Consider the following 22,519-nt stretch of genomic DNA (forward strand, 5'->3'; position numbering starts at 1 on the left):
AATAGCTGGCCTTGTAAAATTCGCAGAAGCTTGCAACCAAAGTGGTGGCCCCTGCGTTATAAGTATTTTTTTTGCAATATCCATTCATGAAGACTATCTACTCAGAAGTAGAGGAATTGTTGACCTCTTTTGGGGAAGGAGAACCCACTCAAGATGTAATCATAGCTCCTTAAGTATAAAAGTACATATTTGCATACATATATGCATTTTTGTCCACATGCACACAAAACACAAATACATCTACACACTTTCAAACTGCCAAGAGGTAATACTCTGTGTTGTTGAAAGAACTCTGAATTTGTATTCAGAGAAGTTTTCGTCTCAGTGCTGTCACTTGTGTCTTCTGTGATTTTTGAGAAGTTTGCCTCCTATGGCCTTGATTTCCTCCTTGGTAAAATAAAGGGACCAGACAAGCCTGTCTCTAAGGTGTCTTCTAGTTCTAGATTTCATTCTGGGCTTCTGGGCCGACCTTCCCATCTGATTAGAAAGGAGCACTCCCTTTCTCCAACTTCCATCCCCTTTTGCGTCTGGAAGCACAGACACTGAAGCAGCCTGTTCAGTATTGCATAGCAGAAGGAAAGGTTGGAGCTCCATGAGTATCACTCTGGCTCAGGCTGTCGTTATAGCTTAGTTTAAGCATCAGAATTAGAAAAGGTTCCTAACCTGGGATCTACATTTCAAGGGATCTGTGGACTTAAGGGAAAAAAATACATCTTTATTCAAATATAGTTGTATTTTTATAATGTATTTTACTTTGTGCAATTAAAACCTTCTGAGGAGTCTATGGGCTTTATCAAAGTGCCAAAGACCCCCCAAAAGGTTAAGAACTCTTCTTTCTAGAATTAGACAAAATAATAACAAAATCCATCTGGAAGAAGAAAAGGTCTAGAACAAGATCTCTTAAACTGGGTCTATCAACTTGTTTTTTTTTTTAAACAATTTTGATAACTGGATTTCTTTTTTTTTTAAATAACATTTTTTGGAGGGTGGAAGGCAGGGCAGTTGGGGTTAAGTGACTTGCCCAAGGTCACACAGCTAGTAAGTGTGTCAAGTGTCTGAGGCCGGATTTGAACTCAAGTCCTCCTGACTCCAGGGCTGGTGCTCTACAATAACATTTTAATTTTTTCCCCAATTACATTTTAAAACAATTTTAACATCTTTTTAAAAGTTTTGAGTTCCAAATTCTATCCCTCCCTCCTCTCCCTGCTCCTGATAACTAGATTTCAGTATATTTGGTTTCCTTTATAATCCTTCGTATTTTATGTTATATAATTAAACCATTATTCTGAGTAGGCATTCATAAGCTTCACCAGATTGCCAAACAGGTCAGTTTGGGCTATTTTAGACTGATTTGGGGTTTTCGAGTTACTAAGTATTTCTTCTTACATAGTGGGACCAAAAGTCCAAAGTCATCCTGTGGAGCATGAAGATGCTCTGCCTTCTCAAAGGCTAAACTAGTGGAGCTGAAACCCTGATATGTCTTACCTGCTGAAAAGGGTTTGAGTATGAACTGAGTCAGTTGAGTGAAGACATGGCAACCTTTGGCTTTATCTCTTCAAGGAGATAGTACACAAAGATGTGAGGTCATTTTGATCTACATGGGTGGAGGATGTCCTCACACAGATAAACCACAGGCCCTTAAAGAATTGAAATGAAAAGAGTGCTGCACTTGGAGTTTAAAGAGCTGGATTAGAAACTCAGCCCTGTCACTGATTGGCTATATGACCTTGGATAACCACTCTGAGCCTCAGTTTCCTCATCTGTAAAACAGAGGTGATACCATCCTCATTACCTAGGTCACTGTTATGTTTTGAGGATCATATTTAATGAAATTAAGTTGGTGAAACTATTTCATGACCATAAAGTGCTATATAAAATTTTATTATTGTTGTTGTTGTCAGCATGGTGCAGTGGATAGATAACTTGTTTCAAAATCAGAAAGACCTGAGTTCAAGCATCACCTCTGATGTTTTGGCTGTATGACCATTGGTAAGTCAATTAAAAACTCAGTCCTCCAGGCAAACCTCTAAGACTATAATTTGTAGAGAAATGTTCTGACCTACATTGATAAGAGGGAGTTTCCTTATGTAAGAATTCCCTACTCCATGGAAATCATGGATCCTGTCCCTATCTCCATCCCCTATTATTACTATGTGCCCAGTTTTTAATGTGTTGTCAACCTTATTCCAATCTCAGTTTTACCTCTGATTTTCAAGGAACCCTTAATGATCTACATTTTTCCTTTGTGTATAGATGTATACACAGGACAGCTAGGTGGTGAAGTGGGTAGAGTGCTGAAATCAGGAAGATCTGAGTTTGAGCATTATCTCAGACACTTACTGGATAAGTGACCCTGGGCAAGTTACTTAACCCTGTTTGTTTCATTTTTCTCATATGTAAAATGAGCTGGTGAAGGAAATGGCAAACCACTCTAGTATGTTTGCCAAGAAAACTCCAAGGGGTCACTAAGAGTCAGACACAACTGCAAACAATAAACAACAATAGATGTATATTTATGTGAAGTGGTAGGTGGAGTGGAAGAGAAAAACTCACCCAGATCCTGTGAGAGGAAACCAGGAAAAGAAAGCAGAGCATTCCTAAAGCCTTCAGATAGCATCCCTCCCTCTGTTCTTCCCCAGTGTCACCTGACAGGGTGGTTTCCTGGAGAGCATGCTTCAGGCCTAGAACAAAAACAGACCACTTGCCAATACCTCCCTCTCATGAAAGGAGGCCGACGTAGAGTAGGCCTGGGAATGAAGAGAGCCAGATGTAGGCTATGTTTGGCAAAGGGCTTCATTCCAGGATTTGGGATCTAGGGTAGCCTCTGCCATTTGACCACGCTCTCTATGTGCAACTCTCTTTTGGGCCAAACCCACATGGTTACAGTTGATCCAGAGCCATACAGAAAATGATGCTATGGCAAAGGCTGAAAAGAGGGCTTGGATGTTGCCAGACCATCTGTGGTCTTGGTTTGGGAGGAATAGCTGGGATTAGGATGGAAGCCATGTTTAGGCTTGTGGGATTCCCTCTAGTTTGTAAATCTAAAGATTAAATCCGGCCTTCTTCTTAATTCATACAGAGTCGTCTCTGGCCTGGCAAGGGCACAGTGTTTTATTATTTGTATTATTATTAATTAGTAGTTCTATTCCAATGCCACATTATGGCATGGAACTAACCCAGGATTTTCAAAGGCTAGAGCACAGTCTCACATAGATCCTACTGAGCTAGAAAAACCTTAAATTGTCTCAGCCGTGGACTTGGGCAGCTGTCATTCAAGGCCCAGCCTTGCAAAATTCAGATAACATCATCATCAGCTGTATCAAATGATGAATATTTTTCGTTACAGCAGCTCACAACCTGTCTATTAAGATGTGCACAGTTTGTGACCTGCATTGGTTTGAAGGAGTGTTATACTGATCAAATTATAGAATCCTGGAAGTAGACGTATGATACTTTACAGCTGCAGAGTTACACCTAGCAAGCTAGGGGGCACAGCAGATAGAGTGCCAACTTACTGGGGCACATGAGTCAATTTTTGTCTGCCTCGGTTATCTCATCTGTAAAATGGGGATAATACTAATCGCCCACCTCTCAGGATTGTTGTATCGATAAAATGAGGTATTTGTAAAGCACTTTGCAAACCTTAAAGTCATTATGACTTTGGATACTTCGTTTTGATGCTCACCACAGTCCTGTGTGGTATCTAATATAAACATTATTCTCATTTTCAGATGAAGAAGCTGAGAGGCAAGAGCCTTGCCCAAGGGAAAACAGCAGAGGCAGAACTTTAACCCAGGCTCTTGGACTCTAAAGTCCAGTATTCTTTCCCCAATGTTATATAAACCATAGAGTGGCAGAATTTAAAGAGACCTTAGGGATCAACCAATGCAGCCTCTTCATTTTATGGATCAAAGAGGTGAAATGACTACTCTGTTCTCATACAGTTAGGGAGAGAGCTAAGACTAGAACCCAGATCTCCCAACTCCCATTTGTGTCCTACTTATTCCCTGAACTAAACAGCCTGATCTGAAGCTCTTCAGATGAATTCAATTGGAGTGCCTATGCCAATGAAGTTATAGATCCTTGAGCATATGTTAATGTTCAGAGACATTTATAAATGTTAAAGGCCCCAACCATAAAAGAAGCCATTGTCTTGCATATACATGCATGTACACACATGTAAAACTGGAGGGAGAACTGCAAATCTAGCGTCTCTGTGATGGAACAGCACTTTGAGAGGAATTTGAATTCATTCCATGTGGTTTGAAACAAGCCATCCTATTTCCTTTCTAAAACAGAGTCCAGCCAGATGCCCGAAATGGCACCCAAATAAAGTCTTTAGCCATATTCTTCACTAGCCACAGAATAATAGCTCACAGTTGTATAGCCCTTTTCAGTTTAAAAGCTCTTTGTTATTATACCCATTTTTAGGTGAGGAAACTGAGAGTAAGAGACATGACGTCACTTATTCAAATCCACACAAAGTAGAAGTAGAACTCAACCTTTCTTCTTCTTCTTCTTCTTCTTCTGTGAATCCAGTATGTTCTCACTTACACAGCAGTACCCCTCAGACTGAGACTTCGAAAGGTTAAGTGACTTGCCCAAAGTTACACCATTTACAAAGTAAACAAAGCTTTATGAAGTAAAATACAGAAGTATATGATCCCAGATTGGGAAGGAAGCTAAGAGATCATCTAGTTTGACCCTTACCAGAAGCATGAGTTCTGTCTGTTACATCTCCAAGAGAGGTCATACAACCTCCAGGTGTCTTCCTGCTATCAATTATGAAATGTCTCCCTGACTATAAATTCCTTGAAGACAAGAGACTCTCCTCATTTTTTCTTTCTATCACAGGTATAGTGCCTGGCACATGGAGTGGGCCCATATAAATGTTTGGTGATTTATTGATTTTTACTTGATTTTTTTAATTTACTTTTTTCTCTTAAATAGTATTTCATTTTTTTCCAATAACATGTAAAGACATTAATTCTAATTGATTTTAATTTTCAGAAGATCAATTCTTGAGGGTTTATGAAGGAGCTAGACAGGGGAGCCAGACTGGAGGGCACTCGAGTGAAGACTGAGAAGAAATGGAAGGGTTGATTTGGCCCCCGAACTAGAGATGGGAGGGCAACCTCTATATATGGTATAATAATAAGGGGCCTGAATCACATGCTATTCAAGAACAGGTCAAAGGAAATGGCGATGTTGGGTTCTAAGAAGAGAAGACAGCAGAAATAATAACTACTTCAGCAATTTGAAGGGCAATATTATATAGAAGAGGAATTAGGCCTCTTCTGCTTGACTCTAGAGGATAGAAGGAGCAGTGGGCAAAAGTAGCTTAGTTTAGAAGACTATTTATTTGTGATATGAGGAATAATTTGTTAACAGTTCAGGCTACCTAAAAGTAGGATAGCCTGCTTAAAAAGCAAAGAATTTTCAGAAATACTAGAATTTTTCAAGTAAAGGTTGGATATTAAAGGGGAGAGTCTTTTTTTTCGGATGCAGATAAGACTAGCTGGCTTTTGAGGCTCCATCTAACTCTGAGCTTTTGTGATTCTTTGACTTGATCTGCTTATCCCTAGTGGTTATAACTAGGACCAATTAGCAGAAGTCACAGGGAAGCAACTTTTGGCACCACATAAAGCAGAACTTTAGAAAAGTTAAAGCCATCCAAAAGTACAGTCGGATCTCTTCCCAGATAAGTAGTTCCCTGTCACCAGAGGTGTTCAGAAAGAGGTTAGATGACCCTTCTTAGGGATGTAACAAACGGGATTCATACTTCCAGTAAAGGTCAAACTAAATGTGCTCTAAGCTTCTTTCTAATTCTGGGATCATGTGCTTCCATGTTTTACTTAGGAATGAAGTCCAGTAGTTCTTCTGTGAGTCAGTGCTTTGAATATTTCAAAAGATAGATCACATCTCCCCGAGTCTTCTTTTCATCAGGTTAAATATTCCCAGATCCTTCTGTCTTTGCATCATATGGAGTGGTTCCAAGTTCCCTCAGTCTCGTGAAGGTAGCAAAGAGGGTGGCTCATCTACATTGTTTGTGAAATGTGGCACCTAAAACTGAACACAATACTGCATACTTGATCTGATGGAGAAGCCATCACTCCCCTAGTTCTGTACAACATTTCTCTTCATGGAGCATTAGATCCCATTAGAAATGGCAGAGGTTGGATTTGTGTAGCTTATACCTAATTTGCTCAGTTATAGGAGGACAATGACATGCTCAAGCAGAAGCAAAATCCTTTGATAATCCAAAAACAGATTGGGTCAGTAGCTTCATTATCTCCTTCAGCTTTTCTTTCCTGACCCTTCACTCTCCATCCTCAGAGAGAATATGAAGTATATGAAACTGAAGAAGGTTTGTACAAGAGGGAGAATATGGGTTTGAGTTGGCTAGTGTGATATTTTTATCCCAAGTCTCCACTTTTCTTTGTCGGGGCAGGATACCTGCTTAAGCAGGCAGTAGGGTTTCTGGGGCCTCAGGGGATCTCAGCACTAACCTCTTTCACAGAGCTATTAGTTAACATAGTTTTGACATGTGCCATACCTTCCCTTTCTCATTGCCTCGGGGGCAGAGGCAGGTAATGTTTCCAATAACGTGAAATTCTTCTAACAGCAGCAAAGTATAAGCTCAGTGCCTTCAATTTCCTCCCCATTCCAGATCACAGACCACACAGTGTCTTTCCTGTCACTTGGCCAGAAAGGGATATTCTGACCATCCTGTCCGTATCTCTACTTCCAAATAGTACCATTTGAGAGAGAGAGAGAGAGAGAGAGAGAGAGAGAAAGACAAAAAAAGAGAAAGGGAGGGGTGTGTGTCTGTGGGTGTGTGTGTGGGTGTGTGTGTGTTAAGGTACAGGTGGAGGTAAGGAAGACCCCCTTGTGATTCAGGAGCCAGACCACTAGACCTGAATTTGAATCCTGATTGCTACTTGCCCCCTTTTTATTCCCTTTTTCTGTATATCGGTTACTTTACCTATAAAATGGGAAAATTGGCCTAAACCCTAAATCATTTCTAAATTCCCTTCTAGCTCTACATTCTATGATCTTAGGATCCTGAATCTGCTTTCTTAGGAATCTCCAAGGAAAGGCATTACAGAAGAGCCATGACTAGCCACAAACAAAGGCCAGCAGCTGCTTTGCACACAACATGCAAAGAGGGAGAGCTTTTAATATGATGTTTTATAAACGAACAGGGTAAAATCCAGCTTCAAGTCTTACCTCTAACACGTACTGGCAGTATAACCCTGGTCAAGTCATTTAAGTATTCTTAGCAACTTTCTAAGATTGTAAGTTGCAGAGAAGGTCACAGGTTCTATTTCTATCCCTAAAAGCATCTATATTTTAATACTAAAAAATTCCATGCTCTGAACAAGCCAAGTGCCATGTATTACAGTTGTAGCTCATGTTTCGGTTGAGCCCCTGCTTACCTGGAAGACTTTTCAGTAAGAATCCCAATACCTCGTACCCTCTCCCAGGGTTTCCCTCAGAACATCTAATTATCAATTTAGAGCTAGAAAGGACTTTAGATTCCATCAAGATCACTCCCCCTCCATTTTACAAGTGAGGAAACTGAGTCACAGAGAGTTTTGTAAAAGTGATTTTCCCAGAGTCACATAGACCGCATTTGTCAGAGGAGGAACTTGAAACGTGGTCTTCCTCATTCTGAGGCTGCTTGTCTGTCCTGTCCCTTTGAGGGCCATTAGTTCCTGATACAAGATGTCGATATACATTTTATTTAGCCTGACCAAAAAAGATGAAGAAGCTCTTACCCGTGTCCTTGAATAGTCAGGAAAACTCACTTCCCCTGGCATTTAGCAACTTTGATTTCTCGAGACCACAGTTTCCTCATTCATAAAATAGGAATGCTAATAGCACCTTACCTTACAAGGTTGTTGTGAGGATCAGACGAGATCATAAGTGTCAAATATTTGCAAACCTTGAAGCACAATATAAATGTGAACTATCATAGTAGGTCACAACTTCTCTGCAGATCTATATTTGGAATGAATACCAAACAAAGAATAAGTCCAGTTTTATCTTTGGTGCTACAGATTCCTGTTGTGAAATTTCTTCTTGCCCTTTTAGTTAATTTGGCTTTCTCTCTACAGCTGTACGAGGGTGGACATTTCTATCTTAACTCCCACCTTCCCTCATCAAACCTCTAAATCACCTCTTCCTCCCCCTCTTTTTCTGTTTCTTTCTCTGTCTACTTCTGCTGTTGCTCCCTAGGTGCATGGATGTGCCTGGAGAAACTGCATGTCACAAAGGCTCCTCTCTTTAGGTCCATGGGCTGCCCTGGATCTCTCTGTCTTTTCTTTCTATGTCTTCTCTGGAACTTCAAGCACCCTCTCCTTCAGTAGGGTCTTTCCTCTCTAAACTCATCTCTTCTCTGAGTCTGTATGACCCTCTTTGTCTCCTCCTAAAGGTCAATTTCAAAAGTCAGCTCTGGTGACATTGGTGCTACAACTTCAAAGCTAGGAACTTGACAACAAGAATTCACACCATGTCCAGGCGATCTTTAAGAGCAGGAAATGAGCTTCCCTTCTTTCTTCATAGAGTACTAAATTTGGAGTCAGAGGGCTTGGGTTTGAATTCTGTCTTTAAATAGCCAAATAACTGGGCAAGTGATGCAGCTTCTTTGGGTCTTAGGTTCTGCACCTGTAAAATTAGGGGTTTGGACCAGCTGCCCTCTAAAGTTACTTCTAGCTCGATACCTATAATCCTATGATATTTATCGTCCACTTATGCTTCTCCCTGCTTTTTTTGGCCAGCATTACTATCACCCTGCCTAAGGTCAGGAAGAGGCACTTACTTGAAACCTTCAAAGGTTTTTGCCAATGTAAGAAATCTTTGATTGCAAGCTCATCCATTGCAACCCAATGGGAGGGTTATAATGATTCATATTTACTTGACTCTTTGAGGTTCGCAAAGCCCTTTTCTCCCAGTAACCCATTGAGTTATGGAGGTATTATTCCCATTTTATAAATGAGAAAACTGACGTTCAGATAGCTTAAGCAATTGGCCCAAGCTCAGTGTCAGAATTGAAGGTAGAACTCGGCTCTTTTTTGACTCCAAGACTGGTATTTTTATCACCATTATTTTGTCACCAGGCTACCTTTATCCTCTCAACACACCTATTTCTTTGGTTTACTTTTAACATGAAGCAAGTTGATCATGCTTCTCAAGCCAAGCAACATGTTCCGGGGGGAGGAGTGTTGTCCTAGCAGTCAGCAGAACTAGGTTTGAATTTTGACCCTGACATAAGTTAGCTATAGAACTCTGGGCTGACCACATCACTTCCCTTCACCTTAGTTTCCTGATGTTTAACGTAGAGGTAATAATACTTGCACTGCTGAATTCACAGGGTTGTTTGTGGGGGAAGGTCTCTATAAATGTGATTATTATTGTTATTATTATTGTTATTATTAGTTGTGTTGTTGTCCTGTCATGGGCTTCCTGTATGACCTTGGCTTAGTCACTTGCCCCTCTGGCTTAATCTTTTTGTAAACTCAGTAAGAGAGAAACAGTAATATTTGCCACCACACCAGAGGTGTTATGTGATTGAGAGAGATGACTTTTTAAAAGTACTTTGTGCTCTTGGGAAAGGAGGGTGCTATGGAAACACATAGCATTATTCATGAAAGTTCACATTCAGTTTGCTATTTGTTGCGTTCCCAAGTCTCTTCCTCCCTTTATTCTTTGGTAAGTCTTTCCCTCCATGTTGGTTTTGGATTCATCTTGTCCCAATGGATTAACCTACGTGTTTCTAGTTTGGATTTCACTGCGTTGTTTCCATGCTTCTAACCCCCTATGGCTGCCCCAGTCTGATTGGTCTGTCCTCACAGATGTTTGCAGCACCTTCCCATTGAGCATCATCTGTACATTTTAATTAATCTGCTGTTTTCTTCCCTCCCCTGCTTCCGGATCATTAATAAAGAGATTAACCAAAGCCAGACCAATTCCCAGCAGACACACCACCGGGAAATCTCTCCCAAAACACACAGTCTTGTCTTTTGTCCGGGCATCACATTTATGAAGTCCCGTTAACTAGTTTTCAGCTTTCATAATCTATGCTCAAAGCAAAGCCAGTTTGAATTAATTCAGCAATTAACATCAGGAGGAAAAATCTTAGTTGGCTCTGTACAAAAGCCTAGATGTATGTGTTTATATTTATGTCTATAGGTACATATATGTGTGTATATAATATATATCTACTAGCTTTCTATACCTTCTCATTGAAAGCATGGACAGAGAGCTATTCAAACAAATATTGGCACATAGTAAAAACACTAAATATTTATTGATTAATTGACTTCTGGATAACTAAAAGTTTTTAATTTCTTTTAGATGATCCTTTCATGCCCTGTACTTTTTTGAAGTTTGTTTTTTAAACTCCTGCATAGCTTTTACATTTATCCCTATCAAATTTCATTTGTTTTGGCCCATCACTCCAGCTTGTCAAGATCTTTTTGGATCTGGACTGTATCATCTAGCTTGTTTAGCCATCTCTCCCAACTTGGTGTCATTTATAGATCTGACAAGTGTGCTTTCTATTAATTCATTCAAGGCATTGATAAAAAATGTCAAATGGCACAACACCAAGATCAGATCCTTAGGGTCCTCTGTTAGAGACTTCCCTCCCCCTCCAAGGTTATTTCAACCCACTGATGTACTTTATTCTTTGGGTAAGCCAGTTTGGTACTCCCCTAAGAATACTCTCATCCCATCCACATTTCTCTAGCTTGTTCACAACATACAATGAGGGACTTGCTTACCTCGATCCAGCAAAGCATTCTACAATATCAGTTGCATTCCCCTCATCTGTTAATCCCATCATTCTGTTTAAAAAATAGGTTAATTTAGTATATCCTGGTTTCAATAAGGCCATGCTATCTGTAACTTCCTTTTTCCCTTTTTAAATGCTCACTAACCATCCCTTTAATAATGTTAGGCTTAAGGATTTCTAAAGACCCTTCTAGCTTCAACATTCTGTGAGTCCTTTCGATCCCCTGCATTGTTCTGAGGACACATCTAAGCTTTACAATTTTTTCCAAAGGATTTGACCCTCCCAGGTATAACTGGGTGGTGTCCTCAGTGTCCAAAGAACATTCATTTTGGAGTCAGAACACCTGCCATCATATCCTGACTCTGCTCATGCCACCTTCAGCAGCTCTGTGTTCAATCACTTTGGAATTCCCATTTTCTAGTTTATAAAATGAAAGAGATGATTTCCTTGAGAAGAGATGCCAAGTCTTACCTAGACTTTGTACCTTCCTCAGTACTAAACACAATTCTCTGTACACGATAGACAGTTAATGTTTGTTGAGTGAATTAATACATATATATATATATATATATTCAGAATTCTGCTTGTATTGAGAGATGAAAAATGGCAAGGCTATCCTTCAAGGAGCTCACAACCTAATGGGAAGAGAGTCAGGCATGTACACAAATGAATATAATTCAATTAGAAAATGTTCTGGTGAATAGGAAAGGTCAGAGAGACCTGAGAGATTTAAAGAGGAAGAGGTTAGTTCGAGTTGGAAGGCTTTGTGGAGGTGATGTCACTGGGGCTGGATCTTGAAGGAGGAGAATTTCACTAAGTGGAAATTGGCTGGGGGGAGGTTCTGTTCTAAATGTTGAAGGGCTGTCATTTGGAAAAAGGATTAGACTTCTTCTGCTTGTCTCTAGAGGATTGAACTAGGAATAGTTGGTGGAAGCTGCAGAGAAGCAAATTTTGACTCAATATGAGGATGAACTTCGTAACAGTTAGCACCATCCAAAAGCGGAATAGAAGAGGCACCTTCCAAAAGGGAGGAGGTTTCCCCTTGATGAAGATTTTTACTTAGTGGGATTGGTGTTCAGAGATGGCTTGCCTCTGACCTGTTCCTCTCAACTCTGATCCTTGGTGATTCAGTTTGGCAATTCCTGAGGTGCATTGCAGCTCTGATATTCTGTGTCCGATTCTCTCACCTTTGTGAGGCTGAAGATAAAAATACAGTATACGGTGGGACTTCCCTTGTGGAGCAATGACTGATGGTTGGATTTGCCTTCACTTTGTGTACTTTAATGAGAGTGAGGGTATAGTGCAAAAGTTCTCACGGTGACTTGAAACCCCTTGAAATTGTCTAGTGACCTGGCATCATGGGAGCTTGCCCCGCCTGCTGAGTGATTATAATAATTCTATCCTGGAACTAAGTACTAGTATAGCCTCTGGAAATAAACTCTGTGGTATTTGACAACATTGAAGACAAGCCAAATGAGAATTCTTTTGATGCTTTCTTGAACCTCCCTCCTTCTCTCTTCAGGTCCTAGAACTGGGTGAGGTGAATTCTACTCCATGGAATTGAATTTAGAAAGAGATTTAGATAGTTTGGACCCAAAAGATATAGTAGAAGAGGCCTTTAGAGGTGAATTTTAACCCAAAGGATGTGTTCCATCTTTCTCATAATAACAACTCACATTTTTATGATGCTATAGGGTTTCCAGAGTACTTTCCTCACAACAAAAATGTGAAGCAGATATGGTGGCCCATTGTACAGATAGGAAAACTGAGACTGAGGGGGTAAATGAGTTCCCTAAAATCACCCTGCCAGGAAGTAGAAAAGCTAGGACCCAAGCCGAGGTCTTATGGTTATAAGACCAATATAAATACTTTTTAATAACATAGACCCAGTCTATTGTATGTTCCAACTTTGTGCCACGTTATACCCCTTTCTCTTTCTCCCATCTGAATTACTCTTTCAGGAAACCTACATGTGTACACTGAGCCAAAGAGGGATCAGAAATTGTTCTTGGGGGGGGTATTTCAAGAGGTGGTTAAACTTTGTTGGAGTGTAGATTCTGGAGCTGCAAAAGCACCACGTGTAGGAAAACTTTCTAGTGTGGAAAGAGTAGTATATGAGCGTTGGTCAAGGTCTTAGAAAACCCAGAGCAGGGGAAGTGGTCACTAGGGAGAATGTTATATAGGGATTTTATTAGCGTCTTTAATGCCTCTTTATCCAATAATAGCCAAGAAAACTTGGGCAATATTTTTTTTTGCTCCATATGAGAAAAAGACTAGGTTTATTAACCTTCACAAATCAGCCTATGCAAGGCCCAGAAGAGTGAGCAGAGTGGTCAGTGGTACAGCATCCCTTCAGGTTCCTTCCTTCCTTATATTTCCCTCCCTAAGTGCTCTGAGTCAAGCTTACCTTACCAGTCTTTGGGGAGCTGCTTAATTCTCCTCTGGACTAATCACACCCTTGAAGAAACAGTGGAAATGTGAAAAACATTGGAGAATTCAGAAATTGTAAACAAAACACCCAAGATATCTTTTAAAACCCATCTTAATGGCCACCTTCTACACAGAGCTTCCTACACCCCACATCCAGTCTCTGGGGAATTAGCAAGCAAGTATTTACCAAGCTCCTACTATGCGCCAGCTCTGTGTGTGTGTGTGTGTGTGTGTGTGTGTGTGTGTGTGTGTGTGTGTGTCATAAGGACTTGGTTTCTCCCATTCTGGGCAATGTTTACCTCACCAAATGTTTTCTACATCCTGGCCTCAAAGTGTTCTAAGGCTCAAATGATACATGTGAGTCAGGGAACATTGCTGTGGTTCCTGGCCTACACAAACTTGCACAAGAGTTCCAATAGGAGCCTCCTGATTGGATTACTGATCCTAGGCCCTTTTTAGCAGTGATATTTGCACTGCTTGGAGCTCAGGCAAAGACCATTTTCATTTTCCCCTTGAGACACAGCATTGTTAAAAAGAGTGTTACAAGTAGGTACGCGGGTTCAAGACCCCATCTTTGCTGTTTACTAACCAGATGACTTGAGGTGGGGTTTTTTTTTAAACTTTTCTGAGCCTGTTTCCTTATCAATAAAATGAGAGAATTAGACTAGGTAGTTTCTAAAGTTGCTTCTACCATGACACTTCTGTCATTTCTGACTCTTAGCAGAACCAGCCAAGCTTTAACAAAGTATTTTATATTGGATTTGGCTCTGCCACAAATTTGTTAGGTGACTTTGGACAAGTCACTTCACCTCATGGCATGATAAAGCACTGGGCCTACAGTCAGGAATACCTGAGTTCAAATCTGACCTCAGACATTTATTAGTTGTGTTATACTGGGAAAGTTATTTAACCTCTGCCTCAGTTTCCTTGACAATAATAGCCTCTACCTCAGTGGGTTATTTTGAGGATCAAATGAGGAAACATTTGCCAAGGGCTTAGTACGGTGCCTATTGCGTAGCGTTGTCATCGTTCAGTCACTTCATTGGTGTCCAACTCTTCGTGACCCCATTTGGGGTTTTCTTGGCAAAGATAGCAGAATGGTTTGGTCATTTCCTTCTCCAGCTCATTTTACAGATGAGGAAACTGAGGTAAAGAGGCTTAAATGACTTGCCCAGCATCATCCAGCTAGTAAGTGTCTGAGGGAAGATTTGAACTCAGGTCTTTCTGACTCCAGGCCCAGCACTTTATCTCCTGTGCCACCTAGGTGTTTTCTGTCACATAGTAGGTGCTTAATAAATACTTGTTTGCTTCCTCTTCCCTGCCTTTTAAGTATTTGGGCATCCCCACCTACAAAAAGAATGGAAAGGTGTATAGCCCCCTCCAACTTGGTTTTGTGTAATGTTTCTATAATGCTTCAAGTTTCTCTAATTGGCACCATCCTTAAGTTTCCTATTTGGGAAAAGAGAAAAATATCTAGAATGTTAACATGGATTCTTTGGGCATCTAGCTCTCTTAACTCAACCTTGAGAGGAGTCCACAAACATTTGTTAGCCTGCAAAATGGTACCCAGATGACTATGAAATTGCCACATTATGATGATTTTTTTCCTATTTAATGTCAAGAGGAACATGGGCCTGAAGATAAGGAATATGCACATGTATATGAGCTAGCACTCTGTCTCTGTCTCTGTCTCTCTCTCTGTCTCTCTCTCTCTCTCTCTGTCTCTGTCTCTCTGTGTCTCTCTCTCTGTCTCTCCTCCCTTCTCCTCTCTCATTCTCTTGCCTTTTTTCTCCTTCTCTCTCTCCCTCTTCTTTCTTTCTCTCTGCCCCCTTTTCTTTTGACCTCTAACATATTTTAATCCTATATTCCTGACCAAATTTCTTCCAGGTACTGAATACACATGATGGTAACCTAATGGTGATATAATGGATAGAACTCTGCCTCAAGAAGCAGGCAACTGGTATACTGATTTATAGATTGCTATTATTTTTGAGGAAGGTTACATATTCTTATAGAAATCTCTTTAAAAACAAGCAAGCCTTCCTTTTTTTTACCCTCCTTCACTGTCAGAATTTTCCTAGCTCCAAATTACTATGAGCATTGCAACTTAAAGTCATTTTTTATTCCTGTCGATATTAAACATGGCTTCCTCACCCTTTCCAACTCAAATGACTTTCTTTATACCTTCTGATCAAATCAAGATATTTGATTGCTTAAGAAAAATTTCCAGCAGCTGATCGTGTCCTGCTTGCCATTTCTCATCTGCTACATTCATTTATTCCTTCAGCAAATCATTATTAAACACTAATTGTGGTCAATATGTGGACATAGCAGAGGATGCAAAAATATACAGAAATCATTTCCTTTGCTCTCAGGGAGCTCCCAGTAAGTTACACAGTGCTTTACAGAGCTATTTGGTCACAGCAACTCTCTGAGGTAGGTAATGTAACCGTAATACCCATTTTAAAAGAGGAAACTGAGATGCAGAGAGGTTAAGAGGCTTGCTCACCTTCACATATGTAGTAAGTATCAGAGCCGGGATTCAAACCCATGTATGTCTTGTGGTTCTTCTACAGCCAATCTCTCTCTCTCTCTCTCTCTCTCTCTCTCTCTCTCTCTCTCTCTCTCTCCCCCCCCTCTCTCCCCCACCTTTCCCCTCCTCCTCCTCCCTCCCTTCCCCCTCTTTCTGTCTCCCTCCCCCCTCCCTCTGTCTTCCTCCACCCTTCTCTCTCTCTGTCTTCTCTTTATTTCTCTCTGTCTTCTCTTCTCTCTCTCTGTCTGTCTTTCCCTACTCTCTCTCTCTCTCTGTCTTTCCCTACTCTCTCTCTCCCTCTCTCCCCCTCCCTCCAGCCCTCCCCCCCCTCCATCTCACTGGTCATAGACAAAATAACTGAAACAAAGCAAAATGTGGTAAGTATATAAAAGCAATAAAGAAACCAAGTTTCATGGTTTGTACAAGAAAGCTCACCATCATCTGAGGGAATCGTGGAAGGTTTCATAGAGGTAATGTTTAATATGAGTCTAGAAGAACAAGTAAGATTTCAAAAAAGGTGGGAGTAGGTAAACAAGAAAAAGAAAGAGCTATGCCCCTCATTTCAGTTGAGCAGGGCTTGCCGTGATTCGTAATGCCATCATCTTTATATGGGTTTCAGGCCTTTTTCTCTACTGACCCACAACATGGAAAACATCTTTCCTTTTTCCCACCATACTTCATCCCTCCCTCTAATTGTAGCTCAAACCTACCTCCTCTCTGAAGCTTTCCCTGATTCAGTGTTTCCATTCCCCAACTCAATAGTACCATATGGGGCGGATCTCCACTGACAACCCAGTGTTACAGTCACCTTTCTCTTATAATTACTCTATTTATGTGTGTGGCATCTGTTGTTTGTGTTGTTTCCCCTATAAGATTTTGAACCACGTGTCTTCTTAATTCCATACCCAAAGCATTTAGCAAAGTAACCGTGAAATTTGGCAGGTTCTCTGTCCATTTGTGCTTATAGACTCTGTGTCTGCGATGACTTATTTAGTTGTAATCCTGTCTGAAAGCAGGATGGATAAAATGACCTCTCCAGGTCAGCCGTAATTCTGTCAGGCTAGAATTCTCAGACCTTGTCTCTGAAATGCTTTTTATTTACCTGCTGAATTTCCTTCATATCTTTCAAAGTCCAACTCAAGGGCCCCCTCTTCTAGCAGGCTTTCCCCAATTTCCCCCTGCTCATAACATTTTCTACCGCAAACCTTATATAATACTCCACCCCCACAACTCTCTAATGTAATGTTGTATATAATAGTTATTTTGTATTATATCTTCTTTTTTTGCCTACTATACCATAAATGCTGTAAGGTTAAGGGTTGTCATTTCTAAACTATGTGTTATCCCTAGGACCTAATGCCATGCTGTGCATACAGTAGGCATTTAATAAATGTCTGTTAAATAATTGCATGAATTAATGAATCTCTGAGTTGAACCTGGCCAACAAAATGATAGGATTAGTGAGAGTTAAATTGGAGAGCGCAGAACTGTGCTTATCCAGACTGTCACAAATGGCAGAGTGAACATGGGTTCAATACGGTGACAATGACAAAGATGTTGGGGATGGTTTTCATTTTTTACTTATTGTTTGTATCTCCAGGTTGGTTGTGCGTGTATCCATTCCAGAGGGATATAAGAAGGAACAAGAAGAATAGAATCTCACTTCCATTCTATTACAGAAAATTAAATGGGAGATGTAGACTTGGAGTAAGGGGCATTAACTTTCTGACAGAGGGAACTGGGTCAGAAAAGCAGGGTTCTGGTGCAAACTTTGCCACTGGGATGTTTGCCTTGAGAAGATTATCTGACATCTCCATTCTTCAATTTTCAATATGATTTTGTTTAAATAATTGAAATTTGGTTTTCCTTTCCCTCTCCCTCCCTGCTCCCCAAAGTAGATAATAAAAATCTATGCATCCCAAACCTCACAAGCTTGTAATAAGGTCATAGGATTTAAACTTTATAGGATCTTACAGATTACTTAGTCCTACCTTCTAATATTCCGATGAAGGGCGAAGGAAACAAGCATTTATTAAGCACCTACTATTTACCAGACACTGCTAATAAACACTTTATAAATATTTCATTTGATGAAGGGCAAGACTGATGAAGTGACTTGTGCAGTCACACAGGTGGTAAGTGAAAGCCAGAATTGGAGCCCAGGTCTTCTAACTCCAGATGCAGAAGGAGGAAGACACTCAGAGCTCATGAAGTGAGAAAAGGGTCTAATGTTTCAAGTTGTTATTATCAAGATACATTTTAGAAAAGTTCTGCAGAAATTGGGGAGGGAGATGAATGAGATGACTTTTGGGGGGCATTTCTAGCCTTAAGAGCCACAGAAGTTTAAATGCTTGCTTGGTACAACTGTACCTTTGGACCCACCATCCTCAGTCACCATAGACCCCATTAACCCTTTTGTTTTCCTTTTGCAGATCTTACAGGTGAACAAGGTGATGTCCATCTTGTTTTATGTGATATTTCTCGCTTATCTCCGTGGCATCCAAGCTAACAACATGGAGCAGAGGAGTGTGCCAGAAGATTCGCTAAATTCCCTCATCATCAAATTGATCCAGGCAGACATTTTGAAAAACAAGCTTTCCAAACAGGTGGTAGATGTTAAGGAAAACTACCAGAGCACCCTGCCAAAAGCCCCCCAGGGCCCAGAGGGAGGGGAGCCCTTGAAATCAGACTTTCAGCCAATGGTGGCAATGGATACAGAATTGTTGCGCCAACAGAGACGCTACAACTCTCCCCGGGTCCTGTTGAGTGACAGCACCCCTTTGGAACCCCCACCCTTGTACCTTATGGAGGATTTTGTGGGTAACCCAGTGGTGGTGAACAGAACTTCCCGACGAAAAAGGTACGCTGAGCACAAGAGTCATCGTGGGGAGTATTCTGTGTGTGACAGTGAGAGTTTGTGGGTGACAGACAAGTCATCTGCCATCGACATTCGGGGACACCAGGTAACTGTGCTGGGGGAGATCAAAACCGGCAACTCTCCTGTCAAACAGTATTTCTATGAAACCAGATGTAAAGAAGCCAGACCTGTCAAAAACGGCTGCAGGGGAATTGATGACAAACACTGGAACTCTCAGTGCAAAACTTCCCAGACCTATGTCCGAGCACTGACCTCAGAGAACAACAAACTTGTGGGCTGGAGATGGATAAGGATAGACACATCCTGTGTTTGTGCCTTGTCAAGGAAAATCGGAAGAACATAAGTTGGCATCTCTCCCCATATATAAATTATTACATTAAATTATATGATATGCATGTAGCATATAAATGTTTATATTGTTTTTATATATTATAAGTTGACCTTTATTTATTAAACTTCAGCGACTCTACAATATATAATCTTTTCTCCCCAATAAAATCAGTGTGCTTGTCTCCCTTCAGGCCTCTACCATCTGTTAGACTGTGTTTTGTGCTCTTGCTCTCAGTAGCCTCTCTGTAAAATCTGTGTACACCAGTATTTTGCATTCAGTATTGTCAATGCCATGACTGTCATTTTAGTAAACATGTTAAAATCGAATGATTTCAGAGTTGTGTATAGACACATTTATACCCCTTATATACTTTTTCATGTTTAATTAAAAGAACTGTTATCTTTTTCACTGAAAATGATGATGCCCTTTAGCCTCCAAAGAAAAACTTCCATTCCAACTCTCAAGTTCACTGTCAAGGTCATGTTTTCATATGTGTGCTGTGTCTCCTTTGCCAAGTAAAATTACCATTTCTTCTGTGTTATGGCCCTGGGACCACAACAGCCAGCCTGGCAATTTTAGTTGTAGGAGTTTCTTCCAAGCACGGTTGTTGTTTGGGGTTTTGTGTTGTTATTGTTGATTGTGTTTTGTGACTGGTCTTCATGCTTCTGTTTCCTTTTAGAGTCTTGGGGAAAAAAATTATACTGTTTTTAACAGACCTTTTATTTTTGTGACTACCAGGAAGCAAGGCAAAGTGGCTTATGAATATAATATAAAAGATAATTTAATCATAAAATATTATTTATTTGTGATCAGCTGACTTCCACCTACTGTTACTCTCTTTTTCAGTCCAACCTTGCAATCATTTAGCAAGCATCTGCTTTGTGATCAGCACTGGGGATCCAAAGACAAAAATGGGATACTCCCTGCCCTGCCCTCCAGGAGGTTACATTCTATGGGGAGGAAACAAAATGTTCACAGAGAAGTAAATATAAAATATGTACATCCCTATCTTTCTCAATAATCTGTAGTCTTTGGCCACATCCATGTGTGGTTAATTTCTCCCTTGGGAATTTGAAAAGTAGGAACTCAGGGTGTTTGTTCAGAAGTTAGGCAAAGGTTTGGCATGGAGCTGAGCTCCACCTAGTTTAGGAAGCAAACAATAAGGTGAGTGGTACTGATCATCACTTAACAAATTTTGGTGAAAGAAAATAACAAATGGAGTTTTTGAACGATCCTAATGTTTTATTTCCAGGTGGTGAAATCATGCTCTATTTTGTGTTTGAAAGTGTGACTAGAACTGGTGCTTCATGGGAGTTATCGAGTCTACGTGGAGAACTATAGAAGGCATAAAATCTCTATGTATCAATCAGAAAGCAGGCTTACTGTTTCCCATATATTTCCCATGCTATTGCCTGGAGTTTTTCATTATAATTTGAGATTGTTTCAACTAAAGTCTTGTGATGTGAAGGTGATCTCAGGTTCCCAAAGACAGTGCCACAAAGTTCTGGAAGTTCTTACTGAGAAGAAAAGCCTTCAAGTCCAGTAGGTTTACTTTCTAAGGACCAGGTTAGCTAACTTCATTAAGGTGCATCACCAAAAGATTGACCACCAAGTGATAATTTGGTTGGGGGCTGGGCTGCAGCTAACCATGAAGATAGTTTGCTAAAGCATGGAACAGTTGTGATTTGTGCCACACCAAGAGAGTCAGAAGCAAACAAGGTCTCTAATTGGCCATCTGTACAGAGCAGCACACACTATACATGGGCTATATATAACATGGCGATGTGATCTGCTGTTTGATAGGAATCTTTTAAAATTGGTTGAGAATGTAGCTTTGGCTTTGAGAATTTCAATGCTCCCTCCCCCTACCACCTGGTTACTCCAAAGCAGTACATGTTGGACTTATCTTTCTCTTCCCGAATCACCCTTTGATCCCTACTACCCTATTTAGTAACTTTTCAGGGTTAGGATTAAGGTTCTGAGAGGGAAAAATAGGCAGCATAACTTATCCATGTGAAAAACTTTTGTAGTTATTACTTCAACTGTGTATCCTTCAAGACCAGAAAGAGCCAACTAGCAAAGGGCAGCAAAAGCAGAGTTGAGGTCTGAATTGATACACTTGGTGTTGACCAAAGTTGTGTTTGCAGATTTGTGTTGTGAGGAGGGAGCAAGGGGGTGTGGGGCCTTTAATGCCAAGGTGTCAAGGATTGGCTTTTACTTCGGCTTTCAGCTAGAGATAGTCTATGTTTTTGGGTGCTTCCTTCAGCCCAATGAATGGTAGAAGCCAGGGAGGGAATCTCTCTTCTCTTAGGCAGCCTTGGAATTTAAGACTCAGCCAGCACCTCCAAGAGCAGGTCTCATGGCCTTTGGGTATGAATTGTTGAAAGTTAAAGACTTGTAATCTCGTTTAGGCCAGGCGTCTTCAAGCCACCGGTATCTTGGGCAAGTTTCTAAAAGAAGGGCATCTGAGTTTCCCCTCTGGGGCCACCTCTGTTCTTACAACATCAGGCCATTAACTAGCATTCCTGCCCCATCCCTCAGTACCACTTAGCATGGGTGGGAGGCAGAGCAGAACAATGCCAAGACAAGCTAGTCAAGGGACAGGAGAGGAAACTTGGCTGTGTAACCAGGAACTTTTCACATCACGTACCTAAACAACTGTATAAAGATTCTACCTGGGGCCAAGGCCCCACTTCCTGCCCTAACACTTGACTTTAGACCCGAGACAGAGCTCAGACCCTGGAAAGCCATTCCCCACAACATTGGCCATAGTGGGAAAAGCCTATCTTTAGACGTAAGGCCTCTAAAATTGAACTCAGTATCTTTTCTCCCAAACCCTCCCTTATTCCTAACTTGTCCGTTAGTAAGAGTACCACCATCCTCCTGGTTACCCAGGCTCACAATCTAAGTGTCATCCTCAAAGCCTCACTCTCTCTGATCCCCCTTTTCTAGTCGCTTGCCAAGTCTGGTCTTTCTAGCTTCATAATATCTCTTTTATATGGCCCTTTTTCTCCTCTGACACCTCCACCACCCCAAAATGGGTCCTCATTCATCCTTTGCAATCTACCCTGTTGATTGGTCTGCCTGCCACAATTCTCTTCCATACTTTGGTCTATCCTCTTCTCAGCTGTCAGATTTATTTTCCTAAAGTATGGATCTGACCATGTCATCCCCCACCCCTATACAATAAACTCCAGTTGTTACCTCCAAGATCAAATATAAAATCCTGTTTGGCTTTTAAAGCCTTTCATAACCTGGTTCCTTCTTACTTTTCTAGTCTTGAACCATACTCCCCTCACCATACTTTTTGATCCAATGAATGGCGTCTTTGCCGTTTCCTGAACACAACAATCCATGCCCTGATCATTTTCATGGCTTGTCCTCCATGCCTAGAACTTTCTCCCTCTTCTGCCTCCTGGCTTCCTTCAAGTCTCAGCCAAAATCCTACCTTCTTTAAGAAGCCTCTCCTGGTCTTCCATAACCTTAATGCTTTCCCCCTGAGACTACATACAATTTATCCTGTATATATCTTGTTTTGTATATAGTTGT

General features: G+C 40.8%; 1 protein-coding gene across 1 annotated transcript in view; it reads left to right on the forward strand.

Moving 5' to 3' along the window:
* Positions 1-19,395, forward strand: part of NTF3 (neurotrophin 3) — a 136,295-nt gene extending 116,900 nt beyond the window's left edge. Inside the window, 1 exon segment of the mRNA XM_036760439.1 lies at positions 18,194-19,395. Coding sequence (XP_036616334.1) covers positions 18,194-18,982 — 789 coding nt within the window. The 3' untranslated portion in view covers positions 18,983-19,395.
* Positions 19,396-22,519: the final 3,124 nt, after the last annotated feature.

Source organism: Trichosurus vulpecula, chromosome 5, assembly GCF_011100635.1.
Source record: "Trichosurus vulpecula isolate mTriVul1 chromosome 5, mTriVul1.pri, whole genome shotgun sequence".
Taxonomy (NCBI): domain Eukaryota; kingdom Metazoa; phylum Chordata; class Mammalia; order Diprotodontia; family Phalangeridae; genus Trichosurus; species Trichosurus vulpecula.